Source organism: Biomphalaria glabrata, chromosome 5, assembly GCF_947242115.1.
Source record: "Biomphalaria glabrata chromosome 5, xgBioGlab47.1, whole genome shotgun sequence".
NCBI classification, from domain to species: Eukaryota; Metazoa; Mollusca; class Gastropoda; family Planorbidae; genus Biomphalaria; species Biomphalaria glabrata.
In genome coordinates, this window is record NC_074715.1 from 28,578,627 (window position 1) to 28,598,369 (window position 19,743).

At 39.8% G+C, this 19,743-nt stretch overlaps 1 protein-coding gene across 3 annotated transcripts; it reads right to left on the minus strand.

The window, feature by feature from the left end:
• Positions 1-48: 48 nt before the first annotated feature.
• On the minus strand, positions 49-11,289 carry LOC106059835 (uncharacterized). 3 transcript variants are annotated; one of them, XR_008777804.1, is made up of 5 exons: positions 11,048-11,289; positions 7,864-8,043; positions 6,436-6,533; positions 453-4,655; positions 49-284 (listed from the first exon to the last, which is right to left on the minus strand). XR_008777804.1 is itself a non-coding variant. In XM_056028246.1 (4 exons), exons 1-4 carry the CDS (start codon positions 11,146-11,148, stop codon positions 2,974-2,976), a joined length of 1,998 nt encoding a protein of 665 aa, XP_055884221.1. In that variant the 5' UTR covers positions 11,149-11,289; the 3' UTR covers positions 49-2,973. The 3 variants fall into 3 exon arrangements, 2 of the variants coding, with proteins under 2 accessions (XP_055884221.1, XP_055884220.1); XM_056028246.1 differs by having other exon boundaries at positions 49-4,655; positions 7,864-7,980; XM_056028245.1 differs by having other exon boundaries at positions 49-4,655.
• Between the last annotated feature and the right edge of the window lie 8,454 nt (positions 11,290-19,743).

The window sequence follows — 19,743 nt, forward strand, 5'->3', positions numbered from 1 at the left end:
TTATGGAACTCAGACACACATGTAAATAGACTCTATATAACAAGGTAATTAACACAAAGGTTTTAATGAATGGCATGTACATGATTGTTAGCCCTTGTTGCCAAGCCATGGAAACATTGCAGTCAATATAAACCGACAAACAAAGCAAGCAACACAAAAAATATTTTTAAAAAAATGGAATGTGATTTTGAAAGCTGTTTTCTCTGTCTTTACATTTTGTTTCTCTAAATGGTTCATCGAAACTTTACTTCATAGGTCAACTGTGAATTGGTTGGGGCTGTAACCTTTGAATTGGTTGGGGCTGTAACCTGTGAATTGGTTGGGGCTGTAACCTGTGAATTGGTTGTGGCTGTAATCTGTGAATTGGTTGGGGCTGTAACCTGTGAATTGGTTGGGGCTGTAACCTGTGAATTGGTTGGGGCTGTAACCTGTGAATTGGTTGTGGCTGTAACCTTTGAGTTGTTACCTTTATTATTTCTTTTCTTTTTACGATTGAGCCTTAGGCAGTACTCATCTTATTCACCTTGTGTATCTCAGAAAGTTTCACAATTATCTCCAGCATTCATATGAACAAGACGTCAGTACTACTTTAAATATTATGCATTATCGACATAGTAGATCAAAAATGTCTACTAACTTTTTTCCATAGACATAAATAAATATAGACTGGCCGAAGGGAGTAACTTCATGTAACTTGAAAACATGTATATCTATTGTATTCGGATTTCCGAATTATGAAAAATGGCATGATCTTCATTCTTAGAGATTTAAAAAAAACACTAGTGAAAATAATGTAATACTTATATAGGTTATGGCTAAAATAGATATGAATACTCAACTTTTATACTGCTCATAAATGCTGTATAATAAAGTACACAAAATTGCAAGTCAAAAATTTTCGTTTCATAAAACTCTTTAATCGGCCAGTCTATATTTATTTATGTCTATGCTTTTTTTTCATAATCCTTAATCCCATATAGCCACATTAACCAGCATGCCTATTAAGCAAACTAAAATACAAACAGGATACAGACGAATAGTAATCCAGTTTTATGAGCGCGGTGTAAGACCATGTATGCACTGCAGCCAGTACATTTCAGTCATGGAAGAGAGGAAGTCTGAGCCATACAACAGAGAGAGAGATATACTGTAATGTACGTGGACCTTGGTGTGCATCTGTTTCCAGTTATTTCCTTTCAACGAACTAGTTGTTCACTTACGGTGCTGGCTATGCTTAATATACACCTCCTTTGGGGGGGGGGGGAGAATTGACCAATATGCACAGTATCTGTACTCTTTTGACAGAGAACACTATGTTGACTCCGACATATCAGCACATGCCAGATTGAAGAATTCTTAAAGACACTCTCTATGCTGAGCTTGCGGAGGGAGTCAGACCAAAGGGCCAAGAACTAACCTACAGTGGTGTCTGCAAGCGAGACATGAGAGCCGCGGGCATAAATGAAAATGTGTGGGAGAAAGTAGCCCAAGATTGGACTTCATGGAGACAGACTGCGCATGCTGGTATGAACCGCACCGAGAGCAAAAGAAACGAAGCAGCTTTAGTAAAGAAGAACAAAAAGAAAGCTGCTCTATCAGCTGGCCCTAAAACAGATTCACATGCACGAACTGGGGCAAACTTTGCCGCTCCAGAATAGGCTTGATTAGTCACACAGAATTCTGCTCCGTCTCAAGAAGAAACCAAAACCATTGACTCATCTGTCTTCCGAGACAGAAAGATATATATATATATATATATATATATATATATATATATATATATATATATATATATATATATATATATATATATATATATATATATATATATATATATGCTTATATATATATATGCTTTCCTAAAGACTTGTCAAACATTTATATTTTTTTAACATTCTTACACACATTGATCATCTGTCATACTATGTAGCAGCCTGACCTAAAGCGACATTGAACCATGGGCGTAGCCAGGATTTTCTTTCCGGGGGGGAGGGGGGAATTTTTCTCCCCCCCCCCCGACAAAAGAAAAATTATATGTGTGTGTGTGTACATAATTAATCTTTTAACCCGCTGATGGGGGTTTAAACTCAAAACCCCTTTGGCTACGCTCATAGAATTTTGAGTGTGTAATTTGTTTTTTTATATAGAAGATTTGGTTTTTAGCTCTTAAACCTGATGGAGGGGGGTTTAAACACATCATCCCTCTTGGCTACGCTCATAGAATCTGGTGAATGATGTGTGGATTGTCTTATATTGAAGAGGGGGGTTATCGTAAATTTCGGAGGGGGGTTTAAAATTTGGGGATTGTCGTTTGCATTCTTTTTTTTTTTGGTTTTGTTTTATAGAAGAGGAGGATTTGACTGCAAAACCCTCTGGTAGTGAGTTTTAAACTTAAACCCCCCTTTGGCTGCGCTGGGGGAAAAGATTGTTTAGTATTAAAATCTCACCTAAAATAAATAGAATAAAAGCAAAAAATAAGTCACTTAATTTCGACCCACCCCCCTTTTGAGGGGAATTTCATTTCGGAGGGGGGGGGTTGAGCCCCAAAACCCCCCTGGCTACGCCCATGCATTGAACACTAGCAATAATGTGTTACAATACTACAAAAGAACAAGAAAATCAGTTTATTCAATTGCACTTCTTACAATTAGTATATGTCTATAGTTCAGACGCTAGCCCACATTCAGGACAGTGTAGACAAAGTCCACCATATTTACTGTAATTATACACATGAAAACTTCTGAGAATATTATAATAACGATCGCTTATTACCTAATATCAAGCAGTAAATGCAGTACTGTCAAATGAATATAAACATAGCGCATGTTATACGCATAAAACAACAACAATCATAAATAGACATTTCAGACTTTTTACATTTTGGCAATTTATCACCTCCCAGTCCAGAAAAAGAATTCAGTGCACTTTCTAGTCATTACAAAAACATATGGTGCCACTAGTCTGAGCTAACCTTTAATTTGTTTTGTTAGACTTGTGTTGAAAAACTAAGTTAGGGTTAAGAGTCCTGAGTGGAGGTGTCCTGTGCGGAGATATCTGTAAGGTCACACTGTCAGGCGTTGACGGGGTGCGCAGGGGAGACGTCTCTGGTGTGTGTCGCGGGGAAGTTGACGATGTGCAGCCCCTGGACGACGATGTGGAGTAGTGACCCAAGGATGTGGGAGACAGTAGTGGGGAGCAGGACGACGCCTCGTAGCGGGATATCTTTGGGGAAACGGGGGTGGCCCATGGTGACCAAGGCGCTTGGTTGCAATATTTAGAGGTTTGACTTCTGGTAGAGTTTTCTGTAGGACTTTCTGATTCAGAGGAGGTCGCACAGTTGTCGGCATATGGGAGCTTCAAATAAGGCTTGACGGGGAGTTCTCCTGGAGCTCTAGAAGACTGATCAACGACAGTTGGGATTTGATCAACGGTCAACTGATTATTGCAGTTTGTAGTTGTGTTGATTCTGCACACAGGGTTTAACTGGCAGGCATTTTCCATGCTTTTTGGATGAGTAGAGTGATCTGACTGCTCATACAGTAGAGGGGAGTTAACATAGTTATTAAAATGATTACCTTTAGGCGGCTCATTTGGAGTGATAGTATCATTCAGACTGAATGTCATAGAAGGATGCCGGTTGTTATTATTCCTACTTTCTACTGTCTTCCTTTTCATGTGCATTCCATTTTGTACAGATATTTTAGCTTGATCACGACGAATAGAATTAGCGTATCCCCCATTTATGACGCGTCTATTGGGAGGTAATTTATCCATATTGATAATTTCCCTTGGTGCTACACTATTTCTTTCTAACCCGCCATAATCTCCCCTGAAATCTGTGAAAGGATACGCCTCAATTTCCGATACAGCAAACCCGGAGGCGTCCAGTACAGTTGGGTAGTAGTGACTGTGACCCCGGCTTCCGTAACCAAAGCCGTCGTCGTTGGGGTCCGCCATAATGTAAGGCTCTGACATGTCGCCGTCATCGTAGAAAGGGCTGCTGACCTCGCCCCTGTCGTGGACCAGATGGTGCTCGTGGTGCAGCTTGTACATGTCTGACACCTCATCCACGGGAACACCGTCGTAACGTTGCTTGTTCTGCTTGAGTTTGAAGAACAATGGCGACGGCGAAGTAAATTGAGAGGGGGTGTTACTTGGCAGGTTTGTATAAAATACGTTTGGGTACTGAGGCTGGGGAGGCCTCAGCATTGCAGGAGAATAGTGCCGATAAGGCAGGTAACTCTGGCCGCCGTAGCCGTATATGTTGGTGCGTCCGGCGTTTGAATGCCCCAACAACTCCTTGGCAAGTTCCCCCTCGGTGTTTTTCGACATTTTAAAATGAGAGTTTGAAGTGTGGTCCCCTGGATCGGGTTTCCCCTTACCGACCACAATCTTAGAGTGGGCATTGCTTGACTCTGCACTGTGCTCAGACACCAATGGCCAAGATTTCGATGACGTTATTCTGGGGGTTCGCAACTCTGCTGTCTGCGATAAATGCATGGAAGCACTTTCAGGGAAGGACGAATGATGTAGCTCGGTAATACATTTATCATTCAAGTAAACTCCCTGTTGGTTTCCCTTAGAAACATTTTGAGAATCCTCTTGCATGGAGTAATATAAATGTTGATGAACAGAAGGATCATCTCGACTTATCCCTATACAGATAGACAAATGAAATGCAAATAAATTGTAACTTTATTATAATAGCATACTTACAATAGATTAGTCAGAATAATAAACATTTAATTACATTTCGAGATAGTTAGTCAGCACTATTCTTATGAGCTCCGAAATTTATATTCCTCAAGCCTCGATGCAAGAAAAAACCCAGATAAATATCGCCGGGCTATGAACCAGGAAAGCTCAGTATAATGACAATGGCTTGTATTGATTTTATTTTCGGTTTCTTAAATGTTTACTAAGTTTATATCAACCCACTCCATCTGTCTGGTACACATTTTCTACCCGTTATTTCTCCCATTTCCCATTCTCAAAGACAAGTTGAAACTACAGACCTATATATATTATATCTAGACTGGACAGGGAGATCTTTTAACAATACAATAAAAAATGTCATGAAAAACTTCAAAAATAGCTGAACAAGGCGTTGTTTTGTAAAGTAGTTCTAAGAAGTAGATTTTTTTTTCAACTTATGTAACACATAATTTAATGTTTAGATCTACATCTAGTAATTTGAACATCGAAAATAAGAGCACTCTCGTCGCATAATTATTATTTTGCAATTTTTAGATACATAATCTAAAAATATCTAGGTAATAAATCTATTTTTATGTACATAATATGATTAAAATCAACAGACGCGAATTATTTCGATCTAGGATTTTTGAAACATAATCTCAATGGAAATTAACAAGCAATGGTTTTATTTCATATATTTGCGTGAATATGTAGTTCTGTGATTAATAGCCCATTCTATTAAAACTGAACAAAATGGTATTGCTGTGGTAAGGCTATGTATTGGCAAGAGACAAACTTCGCCCCTTTCAATGATGCTAGCCAGTGGTGGGGACAAGTTAAGCAACCACACTAGACGTTTCACACAGCCTTTGGACACAACATTATCATTCACAGCACCTCTTTTTTCTCTATAAATCTAGATGAGATAGATCTTTAGCACCCAAGGAATAAGAGCAGAATCCATGGACATCCACCAATGATTGCGCTGTTTGGTAGACATGTGTAGGGCCCAGGAGATGGGTGGTAGGAAGTGTCACATCATTGTTTGATAGTCAGTGACATGTTTTGGTTGTGGAGCATGAGATACACTTGTATATGGAGAGTATGATGTCGCAGGGAGAATCAAGGGGCCACAGTTGCATTGTGGGTAAAAAAATCTCGTTTTGAGTGTTGATCACATGGTCAGAGGGCAGTAGTAGCCATGTTCTTAAAGTGTATCGATGTATAATGCATTTGATTCAATGAGTATTACCAGTTGTGTACTTAGAATATATTAGTGGATATAAGTTAATTTGGAAACGTAATGTGTACTTCTTTATGGCTGGACTTGCCAGTTGTATTTCACTTTTATAGTCCAATAAATGCTCTATCTGCTGATCAGAGGCTTGATTGATTAATATTAATATCTGTTGTGCTGAGCTAGTGGAAGTAGACATATGAGATAAAAAGTAGTACGACAGTTCGAGAACAAGGCATCTTTAATTATTTGAATACATACAATCAAATGTCACTCAAAATGAAGCTGACAGGAAGAGTAAAGAAAAGGGCAGTAAGTCCGAAATACATTGCTAACTCATGACTTTTGATTTCTAGTTGTTATTTCCCTTGCTTTGAAATGTATCCACAAGACACATCCACACTTTTGAAAAAAAGACTATGTACCGGTACTCAATAGGCGGAATGTTTTCATCAAGTTTCATTGGCCTATAAGAAGAGAGTCTAGGAAATATGTCTAACCTAAATTTGACTGGTACCTGGCTACCATTAACGTGGTGATTCTACGTCTCTCCAGAAGACCAGATTTGACCCGCTTCTCGTCTCGTTTACGTAAATATCTGAGGAAACAAAGTTACTAGAACATTCAAGAGAAACAATGTTACTAATAGTTACTATTATATGCTAATGGTAACCTGTTTGTATAATTTATTTTTTTTTGCTTACGTGTTACTCTGTAACTGAACTGGGTGTAATTTATTGGTGGGAGCTGATTTGCATGATTGACGGCTAAAGGTCATGGGGTCAGAGAGATGATTTACTAGCCCTTAACAACGTTTTCCCGAGTTGAAATCTAAGATTGATTTTGTTACCTAACAGACCCACACAAATGGGAGGGAATTCTAGACATCACTTCAGAACTAACACAGCTGTATAGAACTAGAAACTTGAACTCTGCCCATGGGACGAGCAAAATGGACAAAATAATTATGTAAACCTCCAGCCTCACCAATATCAGTGTTTCTTTAATCACTATCATATGCCCTATCATATGCCCTATTTCAATCTCACTTCGATTTTTTTGGCAGCCAGTTTGCGTTCCTCTTTGATATCCTCATATACCAAGCTCCGTAATGATCTCCCCCTTCCATTTCTTGTTCATATTCTGAAGTCACATCCCCTCCCTCCCTCCTGATAAGCATTCAAAACTAAACAAAAATATTACGTAGCGCCTCGCCTTAAAAATCGAGAAATCCTCACATAGCTTTCAGCTTTCCAAAAAATGTCCGAGATCTTTGTCTGATTGTAATCTAAACATACCTTCTAATTATAATATGTACGTAATCACTTAGAAAGAAAGAAATACATTTAATTAGTTGAATGATGTAATAAATGTTTCACATTTCTGAAAATATTTTTAATCAAGATTTGTTTTAAAATTAGAAAGACCTTCTAAGTTAATTTTTAAAAATAATGTTTTCTACATAATATGAGCACTGTTATATTTTTAAAACAACGTGAGCAGGGGTTTTCACATTTAAAGTAATTTCATACTGCTTTGTATTAGAAGTCTAGTTGTGCGTACAGTAGGCCTAGTCTTTTGTTCATGTTGTAAGCATGAAATAAAAAGAGGGGGTGGGTGGGCGGGAAGAAAGAGGATCTGTCCTAAAGACCTTCTAAGGGAGAGGATTCAACATATTTCTTTAATGCTTTCGGGTTAACAACGTTTTCTGTGTGTGTTTGTTATAAAGAGTTCAAAGGTCACTTCATGAGCTAAATTCTGTTTTCATTTCAGTTTGGCGGCTAACAAGAAGTCTAGTTCATTAGTCTAACTAATGCACTACTAAAATTTTTGACGAGTCTACAAGTTCATTTCCCTTATTAATCCAGTCCACTAGTTCAGTCCACTAGTCACTAGCTCACTGGTCACTAGTTCAGTCCAGTACCCACCTTTCTCTGTTCCTCTTGTGATAACAGTAAAAGTGAACGGCCAGAAAGGTCACGCAGCTGACCCCAATCATCACGTAGGGAATCCACAGCTCAGGGGCAGTGGCAGTGCCGGTAACTCTGTAATTGGTCAAGGAATCATCATGAAGTGTGTATATACTTTCATCATGAGATGTCTGCACACTATATAGAGATGACCAGAGAATGAAGAGTACACTAAATGTCACTTCAAGGCTCAGATATAGGCCTACATTCACATGAGTCTAAAATTAGTAATTAGTGTCTGAAGGCATTGAAATTGTAGAAAGAAATACAGGAACATAGCAGAAGAGTTCAACAAGAAATTATTTTTAAACAATGCTTTAAAAAAAACATAAAGCTTATATTAATCAATACGTTTGTGTCAGTCATGTCATTACATTGGTCATAGATTTAGACTAACAATAATAAATCTGTGCAATGACAAATATTTTTATCAATTGTTTTGTTTAGCACATTTCACGGTTTCAGCTTTCTCACTACATTATAATCCTATCACTTGTCTGGACCAGTCGAGAAATGAGGGGGGGGGGGTCCTATCACTTGTCTGGACCAGTCGAGAAATGAGGAGGGGGGGGGGGGTCCTATCACTTGTCTGGACCAGTCGAGAAATGAGGAGGGGTCCTATCACTTGTCTGGACCAGTCGAGAAATGAGGAGGGGTCCTATCACTTGTCTGGACCAGTCGAGAAATGAGGAGGGGTCCTATCACTTGTCTGGACCAGTCGAGAAATGAGGAGGGGTCCTATCACTTGTCTGGACCAGTCGAGAAATGAGGGGGGGTCCTATCACTTGTCTGGACCAGTCGAGAAATGAGGAGGGGTCCTATCACTTGTCTGGACCAGTCGAGAAATGAGGGGGGGGGGGTCCTATCACTTGTCTGGACCAGTCGAGAAATGAGGAGGGGTCCTATCACTTGTCTGGACCAGTCGAGAAATGAGGGGGGGTCCTATCACTTGTCTGGACCAGTCGAGAAATGAGGAGGGGGGGGGTCCTATCACTTGTCTGGACCAGTCGAGAAATGAGGGGGGGTCCTATCACTTGTCTGGACCAGTCGAGAAATGAGGGGGGGTCCTATCACTTGTCTGGACCAGTCGAGAAATGAGGAGGGGTCCTATCACTTGTCTGGACCAGTCGAGAAATGAGGAGGGGGGGGGGTCCTATCACTTGTCTGGACCAGTCGAGAAATGAGGGGGGGTCCTATCACTTGTCTGGACCAGTCGAGAAATGAGGAGGGGTCCTATCACTTGTCTGGACCAGTCGAGAAATGAGGAGGGGTCCTATCACTTGTCTGGACCAGTCGAGAAATGAGGAGGGGTCCTATCACTTGTCTGGACCAGTCGAGAAATGAGGAGGGGTCCTATCACTTGTCTGGACCAGTCGAGAAATGAGGGGGGGTCCTATCACTTGTCTGGACCAGTCGAGAAATGAGGAGGGGTCCTATCACTTGTCTGGACCAGTCGAGAAATGAGGAGGGGTCCTATCACTTGTCTGGACCAGTCGAGAAATGAGGGGGGGGTCCTATCACTTGTCTGGACCAGTCGAGAAATGAGGAGGGGTCCTATCACTTGTCTGGACCAGTCGAGAAATGAGGAGGGGGGGGTCCTATCACTTGTCTGGACCAGTCGAGAAATGAGGAGGGGTCCTATCTTTTGTCTGGACCAGTCGAGAAATGAGGAGGGGTCCTATCACTTGTCTGGACCAGTCGAGAAATGAGGAGGGGTCCTATCACTTGTCTGGACCAGTCGAGAAATGAGGGGGGGGTCCTATCACTTGTCTGGACCAGTCGAGAAATGAGGAGGGGTCCTATCACTTGTCTGGACCAGTCGAGAAATGAGGAGGGGGGGGGGTCCTATCACTTGTCTCGACCAGTCGAGAAATGAGGGGGGTCCTATCACTTGTCTGGACCAGTCGAGAAATGAGGAGGGGTCCTATCACTTGTCTGGACCAGTCGAGAAATGAGGAGGGGGGGGGGGTCCTATCACTTGTCTGGACCAGTCGAGAAATGAGGAGGGGTCCTATCACTTGTCTGGACCAGTCGAGAAATGAGGAGGGGGGGGGGTCCTATCACTTGTCTGGACCAGTCGAGAAATGAGGAGGGGTCCTATCACTTGTCTGGACCAGTCGAGAAATGAGGGGGGGTCCTATCACTTGTCTGGACCAGTCGAGAAATGAAGGGTGGAAAAAAGTGATCTGGATAAATATAACCGTCATCGCTTTTTAATTCATTTAGAAAAAAAAAGAAGAAAAAAAAGATTTGCATTCATTCCAGCGTGTGACAGACCACTGTAGCAAAGAAGTGCTTAAGATAAAGGAAGTTTTATAGTTCTCTATTGTTAGTTTAAAATGTTAAAGCAACGTATTAAGTTGACTAATTCAGCTTCAGTCCATATCAGTCAAGTACTATTTCTTTCCTTTGTTCGAGATACCAAAAAAAAAAAATTACCAATAGTTAATTATCTAATTGTTGTTGATGTTTTTTTAATTGGTACTTGTTTTCTCGGGTAAACAAAATAAGTGTGAAAATTTCCGCTTGATCAGAGATTGGGTGTGTACAAACATTTTACCAGACAGACAGAGCTAACTAATGTTTTGCTACGCGCTGCGAGAAACTGTTGTGTCACTTTCTATATGTCAAAATCATGTGCGAATCTTCTTGTAGCTGTAAAGACAAACGACAGTCAATAAGAACCGAAAGCACCACCGGCTGAGGAAATAGGGTTTCTAAATGCAGAGCTAGAGTGTTTTGACAAAATGTACTTCACAACAGCTGGTTGGAAATGTGGAATTGTCAGAGAACCCTCAGGTCAAACAGCTGGTTGGAAATGTCGAATGGTCAGAGAACCCTCAGGTCAAACAGCTGGTTGGAAATGTCGAATGGTCAGAGAACCCTCAGGTCAAACAGCTGGTTGGAAATGTCGAATGGTCAGAGAACCCTCAGGTCAAACAGCTGGTTGGAAATGTCGAATGGTCAGAGAACCCTCAGGTCAAACAGCTGGTTGGAAATGTCGAACACAAAAAAAGATATTGCTTGAAAATTGAAAGAGAAAAACGTTTCACTTGATAATGAAATCTAAGGACTATAAAGTGTGTCTGACAGTGACATATTTGAGATTGACATATCTAACTGTGACATATGGTCTACCAACCTTGGGTAGGTCAGGTATGTAGTCGTGTTGTCTGCCATTACAGACCAGATCAAATTATTTCCAGGGTGACCCGACCAGACATCAAAGTGCACGCTGTACATTGGCTGACGGACACAGAGTTACATTCCATTTGTTCGCATTGTTGATTCTACACTTTTTGACACCGCTTGGAGCTGACCATAACTAAATTGATTTTCATGGCACGATTGGAGAATAGGGAAGTGATCATTAGCTGATAGATCTACCTACAAAAGAAAGAAAAAACTTCGTAAAAACACTTTATAAAAACACTTTATAAAAACATTTCGAATAAATAGAAGAGACGACAAACAATTCTTTTTTTTTTTCAAAAGTCATTTATAATATAAAAGAAAAACAAAAGAAACAATTTTCATTTATAATCTTGTGAAATTATGACCATAAGTATTTCAACCATAAGTATTTCAACCATGGGTTTTTATAAACATTTGCATTTATAATCATGTACCTTCATATCTATATATATAATTCTCTTCATGGCTCAAGAGTTTGGACACCAAGTAATGGAAAGATCACTCTTTTATTTCTGCAAGTCGGACGGACTACAGTTACCCCACGTGATTTTAGAGGTGAAAAAAGGAGGGGGGGGGGGAGAACAAGTAGTATTCACCTGTCACTAAATAGCAGGGCGGACTTAACCACTGTGGGGACCGATGCGAAACGGATTTCGAAGGGGCCAGCTTGGGTATGGATACGGATAATAAGTGAAAATTAAGAGTTTGTATTAGAAAATAAATTAGTTTTTGCATTTTATTCTACTACGCACAGAATTACTACACGAGCCTTGCGTACACGCTACAGCGAAGTCATACAGTATATCATAAGAATTCTGTTTCCTACATAGATCACGCTCAATAGCAAAAATTACCAAATGTTTCTATCTATCTTTGAGAATAGTTGACCTCAGGTAATTCTTCATTAGTTTGAGGCGCGAGAAGCTTTGTCTATATATTTCAGGAGATTTGTATGAGTTTTCAAAAGATTTTAATAATTTCCGGATATTTCCAGGATTTTTTCGTATATTTTGCAATTTCAGGAGATTTCCAGGAGCTCCTGGTAAATCAGGAGGCCGCGGGAGTTATAAAATGGTTTAATTTAATAATTTATACACCTAGAATTAACGCGGGTCCTATGAAAGTGCGGGGCACACTGCGGACGCATAGGTTGCAGTGGCCTTGTAAAATAGCGGCGCCGCCGGTCGACAAGGGTATTTATAATCATGTGTATTTATGACCATTATTATTTTTTGCCTTATGCATAAATAGACATATGAATTTATAGTCGTATGTATGAAAAAACATATGTATTTATAGTCATATGTATAAATAACCCTCTGAGAATATTCACAACCAGTAATGTATAAGTAAACGCCTGAGTCAATGTAAAGTCTTTCGCTTAATTAAGAGCTCTTCACCAACTTGGAGAATACATTTGTTATGTCACTTGTACAAATCTGGTTGAAACAATCTTACGTTCTCGGAGAATACATTTGTTATGTCACTCCTACAAATCTGGTTGAAACAATCTTACGTTCTCGGAGAATACATTTGTTATGTCACTCCTACAAATCTGGTTGAAACAATCTTACGTTCTTGGAGAGTACATTTGTTATGTCACTCCTACAAATCTGGTTGAAACAATCTTACGTTCTTGGAGAAAGGTTCAAGCCTAAGAACAGTCTCAATACTGTGTCAGAATATGCAGCATATATATATAGATGATCAGCTTGTAGTGACAATGTCTACTAAGTTTTTGCTAGCATGTACCTTAACTCTAGGATCTCTCCCCCTCTTTCGCCCCCCTCTCCCGCTTTTTATAACCGATCGTTGACTTGTAGCTTCAAACCTCTGGTAGACAACTAAACCGTTGTAGGCTTAATGTATTTTAACTAATAAAACTTCTAATAGCTTAAATAACTTCCTTTTGTGAAAAAAATAAATAGAAATTTATTTATAATATAAACAAAATCAAGTTAATACGAAATCAAATAAATGTACTAGACTTTAGTAATAATATTCTTTAACAAAATCTAACTCACTACAATAACAAAACCTTTCAGTCTAACGTTCTGGAGTCCTTTAAGACATAATGACGACAACGCCACCTATGTTGCATCATTCACAACCAATCGCGAACCTCTTCCTACCGTCATCATAGAAACACACACACACACATTCCATAACACCGCCTCCACCTCGAGTAGAGTGATATTGTTTTTCATATGTTCGTAAAATAAATAACATTGTTAGTAGAATATAAAACTCCCACGGAACGCTACTATTATAGATACCTATAATTTCTTGATTTTACTTCCACAAAGGTAACATTACTCTCCAAGTTATTCTTAATCTATGACAAATATTATGGATAATAATACACTAAAATGGCCTACTCAATCAATACATATCGTTTAGTTCAATCAAAGATCGTGTGACAATGTGCGTCTTGCCCATATGAGCGAGTTCAAGCCTTTACTAGGCAGTGAATGAAATAAAAGACTTCTGTACATCAACTCCATACAGATAAAGCGTCCATTGAACTTGACGTTAGCGGCATCAATTCAAATAGAGACTGCGCGTGTCTTCAAGGGACGGAATAATGCTTGGTCCAAGGCATGTAGCGAGGCTTTGACAAAAAATAGATATTTAATGGGCGGAAGAGTCTCGTCTGCTATTCCTATCACAGAGCTGATGACGTGTACAGAATTCTTCCCAGAATTCAACGGACGTGTCCAGAATAAAACGAAGCAAGAAAATCACTCGTTTTATTTCTCTGAAAGTAAAAGTGGATGAAGATGTGATGCATTACTTGCCCATGACCTGTCACTTTAATGTTGTTTTGTGCTCTCTCTTGACGAAAGTGAAAGATTATTAGTTTGCACAGGGTTGGAAAGTATTCAACGCAACACGAGTGGGCCTATGGTTAAGTGTCGTCAGTGTTGTGTATAGGAAAGTACTTTTATGTTTCTCCACCATCTAACTGTCTATTTCTCGTGCTTCGATAAATAAAATAAATGTTGTATGTTGTTGTAGTTTTGTTTTAGATATTTAAAAAAACGTATAATTTTTGCAGACATTTTTTAAAACTAAAATTAAATTTATTAATTAATTTTGGCACTATTTTTTTCATTAGAAAACCTTTATAACAACTAGATTTTACTTTACAGAGACTATAGTACTACAAATGCAGTCGACTGGAGGCGTTTTTTTATTTTCTTCTTCTTCTTTTTTTCTTTGCTTATATTTTTTGTGCTTTGATTCAAAGACGTTTAATATTTTTTTTTATGTAGTTACTGTCATTCTAACACACTCTATGAAGTTACACATTTACATTCTAACACACTCTATGAAATAATAAACTTATATTATAACACACTCTATGAAGTTACACATTTACATTCTAACACACTCTATGAAGTTACACATTTACATTCTAACACACTCTATGAAGTTACACATTTACATTCTAACACACTCTATGAAATAATACACTTACATTCTACCACACTCTATGAAATAATAAACTTACATTATAACACACTCTATGAAGTAATACACTTACATTGTTGCACGCATCTTATGAAACTATTACAATAAAGACACTAATGAATCCATTTGAGTCTATATTCAATGGCCTAAAGTGACAAATGTTTTGAATTGGAAAATGACTCAAAATTCTCACACCGATGAATTTAGATTGTGAGTTAATGAATTTAGAATATGAGTCAGATTTTAGAAATAAGAAGAATCGAGAAATAGAGGAAGCTTAGAACTATCCAACTTAAGAAGAGAGACGCAAAAGCTAGAAAAGTGAGAGAGAGGGGGGGGGGAGTGCCGAGAGAGATGACGCAAAAGAAAGTTATAAGAATATTTCTATCAATAATATCAAACGAACTAATGTAAAGCTGAATTTGATCAGAGTAAATATGTAAATATGTTACATATGTTACCTTTAAGGTCAGGGTTTCAAAAATGTGAATGCAAATCTACATATAGCAGAGATAGGTCTGCTTGCGCAAAAAGCAATTTCTATGTAATTCAAAGTGTTACCAATCTACAGATTGTACTAATAAGTAAATATCATTTCCTTAATAGTAGTAACATTGCGTGTGCGTCCTGTGTGTGTATTTAAGGTTTTTTTTATTCACTAATGATGAATTGTTTATTTGATTCTAATTTGGGTTTGTCTGATTATAATAACTTGATTCTTTAGATGTCAATAAAGAACACCACTAAAGACCTTATATTTCTGTGCTTCTCGTGTACACTTTATCTGGGGGGATTGTACTTTATCTAGGTACTTTATCTAGGTACTTTATCTAGGTACTTTATAAATACTAAAGGATTACCTCAGTTGATCTGCACAATATCTAGATAAACTGCAGGATAACAGATTTTTGCACTTTAGCAGTAATATATGTATATATATTCTGTACAAACGAGTTTTGTATTAGATGTTTGATAGTAGGCTATAATTAATGTAGCGCCTCTCAGAATTACACTCTAGCAATTAAACCCCCCTTCCTACGCAACTATTTGTGTGTCAATACAATCAGTGGATTCACAGGTTTGTTGAGTCCTTAACTGGGTCACGAAGACTTGAACTACTGATAACGAAAGTTCTATTCAATCAGAAGTTTTAACTCTGGCACGTGATGCACAAGAAATGTATTGAAAGATTGAAATAATACATCTGTATTGTCAAGTAATGTGAAGGCTTATGTCTAAATTATTGAAAGATTGAAAGAATACATAATAATCCATAATACTAACATTAATAATTACTAAATGGTAAGCAATATGAAAGCTGTATGGATTACGTTTAGTTGTATTATTTTGTTGATGGATATATCTTTTTCATATCTTTTGGTATATTTTAACTTAATGTACAAACCATGGTATCAGTAAACAGTATCACTTCATTCTCATGTGTCATTTTCGCATTTAAAACGAGCAGTACGTAATTATAATTATTAATTTCATCCTCAATCCATAACGATAGATATATGATTCAAACCTTAACCGCAAATTGATTAAATCTTTTTCTTTTCCAATCATTCCAAGTAATGTATCCTTGGAACCTGGGATGTTTTGTATTGATAAATTGTATGAGTATTATATACATACGTATCATCATCATTGGCCTCCTTCAGTCGTAGAACGACTATGGTTCATCTCAGAGCACACTTCCTCATGTGGCTGTGGAGCCCTATTTTGGAGAGACACTCCCGTCCACAGATAGCGCAGGTTAAGGTGGCTTTTGCTTCAGTGGTAGAGGAGCTGGCCATTTTTCGGATTGTGCGTTTTTCTTCCTGAGCTGAGACCTATGTACTTTCACTGTCCATAGCTTTCTTGGTCACTGTCTCTCTCCATCTGTTGCGGTCTAGAGCTATGTCTTCCCAATTATCAGTATTGATGTTCACTTATTTGAGGTCACGTTATATTACATCTGTGTAACGGAGGTGGGGGCGACCAGTTTTTCTTGTGCCAGTCGCGAGTTGACCATAGAGGATGACTTTCGGGATGCGCTTGTCCTCCATCCGGCGAACATGTCCAAGCCAGCGCAAACGGCGTTGTCTGAGGGCTGTAAAGATGCTGGGAATACCTGATCGCGCAAGGATCTCAGTATTGCCATACAGCAGTGTACTCATAACGCATGCCTTGTAGACTTCCATTTTGGTCACCGTAGTTAGCTTATGGTTTTCCCAAACTCTTGGTCTGAGTCTAGCGAATGTCGAGGCAGCCTTCCCTATGCGTTTTTTCATCTCTTCTAGAGACAGGTCATCTGTAATTGTGGATCCCAGATAGCAGAATTCGTTTACGGCGTCCAGCATGTTATCGTCTATGAGGATGGAGGGTGGTGCTGTAGCAGTTGGTCCCGTAACATTTGTTTTCTTCGTGCTAATAGTCAAGCCATATTCTTTACAGGCCTGAGAGAAGCGGGACATAAGTGACTGAAGTTCCTCTTGCGTGTGTGCCACTACCACTGCGTCATCCGCGAATAGCATATCTCTTACGAGGGTAGCTCTGATTTTAGTTTTGGCCCTCAGTCTGGTAATATTTAGGAGTTTGCCATCAAATCTGGAATGGAGATAGATGCCTTCAGTGGCTTTGTCAAACGCGTTGTGGATTAGCAGTGAAAATAATATTCCAAAGAGGGTTAGGGCCAGGACACATCCTTGTTTAACACCGCTGTTTATACTGAAACTTTCAGAGCTGGCACCATTGAATTGCACTGTACCCATCATATTTTGGTGGAAAGATATGATTACATTTAGTAGCTTGGGTGGACAGCCTATTATCTGTAAAATTTTAAAGAGGCCATCTCTGCTAACTAGATCGCAGGCCTTTGTCAAGTCAATAAACGCAATGTACAAAGGCATCCTTTGTTCTCTGCACTTTTCCTGGAGTTGGCGGATGGAGAAAATCATGTCAATCGTGGATCTCCCTGAGCGAAAGCCACATTGTGATTCTGGATAGACCCGATCAGCGAGTTTTTGTAGCCTGGGAAGTATTACTCGAGCAAAGACTTTGCCTACAATACTTAGGAGGGAGATTCCCCTGTAATTGTTGCAGTCGCTTCTGTCACCTTTGTTCTTATACAGTGTAATGATTTTAGCATCCCGCAGGTCTTGTGGCACAGCACCTTCTTGCCAACATTTGCAAAGCAGTTCGTGTAGAGGTTGGATTAGAGTAGTTTTGCATTGTTTTAGAAGATCTGGGGGGATACCATCGCATCCGGGTGCTTTGCGGGCAGCAATGTTGTCTATGGCTTTGTTGGTTTGAGTGCTGGGACAAGTCCCAAAAAGCACGTGGAGTCTGGGAGCGCATGAGGCGCCCTGACCGCACTTCCCCGTGGTGGAGGCTGTCCAGGCCTGAGCAAGCTATTATAGCACAGCGCAGGACAGGCCACTGTCCTGTTGGCTCATATTTCTCTCGCCTATGGCCAAATTTCGATTCACGGTGCCCTCGCTGCGGGGAAGAAGAGGAAACCGTGCCTCATATTCTGTTTGACTGCCCCAGACTTGCTGATCTCCGTCTCGTCAGGTCTGGGAAACCCAAAATTCTCGACCTGTATGGCGACATTCATGCACTACGCAAGACAGCAGGGTTTCTGTCCAGGGCTTTTGCAAGAGAGGATTTGAGCCTCTCAAGCCCTCACTCTAATGGAGTCTGATGATGATGATGATGATGGCTTTGTTGAGCTCTGAAAGGGTAATTGTATGATGGCCTTAAGGGCTGAGTCAGAGACTGAGCTTGTTGTGGCGTAGAGCTCAGAGTAATGCTCAACCCATCTGTGCATTTGTTGGCACTTGTCTGAGTTAATTTCCCCAGTGGTTGATTTCAGAGGTGCTGTCTTGTTTTGGGAGGGTCCGAGAGCCTTTTTGATTCCTTCGTGCATACCTCTTATGTTGCCCACTTGGGCTGCGAGCTGAATATTCTCTCTGAGCTCTACCCAGTATTCATTGGCACAGATCCTTGCTATCCTCTGTGAATTGGCTCTAGCTTCTTTCAGGTTTAGCAGGTTGCGTTGAGTAGGTTTTGCCTTGTAAGTAGCGAGTGCATCTCTCTTTGCTCTGATGACAGGTGCTAAAATAACTGCTTTAGAGTCGAACCAATCATTTTGTTTTGTAATTTTTCTTCCAAAGATTTCCAGGGAAGTCTTTTGTATGGTGAACTTGAGGTGTTCCCATTTTTCTGTTGCTGTATTTTCAGAGATATTTTTATACTCGCGTTCAAAAGATTCCGCAAACAGTATCTGGAGATCAGGGTGACACATCTTGCTTACATCTGATTGGGGTCTTCCAATCTGCTTGGTATGGTGGATTTTTTGGGGGAGAAGATTGATCTTACAACATACCAAGGAGTGATCTGTGTCGCAGTCTGCACTGTGGTAGGACCTGGTAAGTTTGACAAATTTTAAGCACTTTTGTCTTACCATGATTAAGTCTAGTTGGTGCCAGTGTTTGGAGCGATGGTGCCGCCAAGATACTCTGTGCTGCGGTTTAGTCTTGAAATAAGTATTAGTGACGCAGAGGGAGTGTAGTGAGCAAACCTCGAGGAGCATTTGTCCATTTTCATTTACTTTTCCGACACCAAAACGCCCAATACAGCTGTCCCATGCAGAGTTGTCAGATCCAACGCTTGCATTGAGGTCGCCGAGGATGATAACCTGTTCCGTAGTTGGGATCTCGCTAAGAGCAGACAAAAGGTTGTCATAAAACATATCTTTGGCCTCTGGTGTGGAGCTCAGAGTAGGAGCGTAGGCACATATCAAAGTCACATGTCCAATAGATGTGTTAAGGCGTACATACGTATATAGTCAAAAAAATCAATTCAACAGCCCTGTTAATCCTTTCTTCATAAGACCGTGCGCATAATATTCCTGAACGTCCATTGCTTTATTCAACTTCAAATTATTGAATACATGAGGGAGTTACCACTGACGCCTGTTATGAGGGAGCTACATCTGACGCCTGTTATGAGGGAGTTACCACTAACGCCTGTTATGTGGGAGTTACCATTGACGCCTGTTATGCGGGAGTTAACACCGACGCCTGTTATGAGGGAGTTACCACTATCGTCTGATATGCGGGAGTTAACACTGACGCCTGTTATGAGGGAGTTACCACTAACGCCTGTTATGAGGGAGTTACC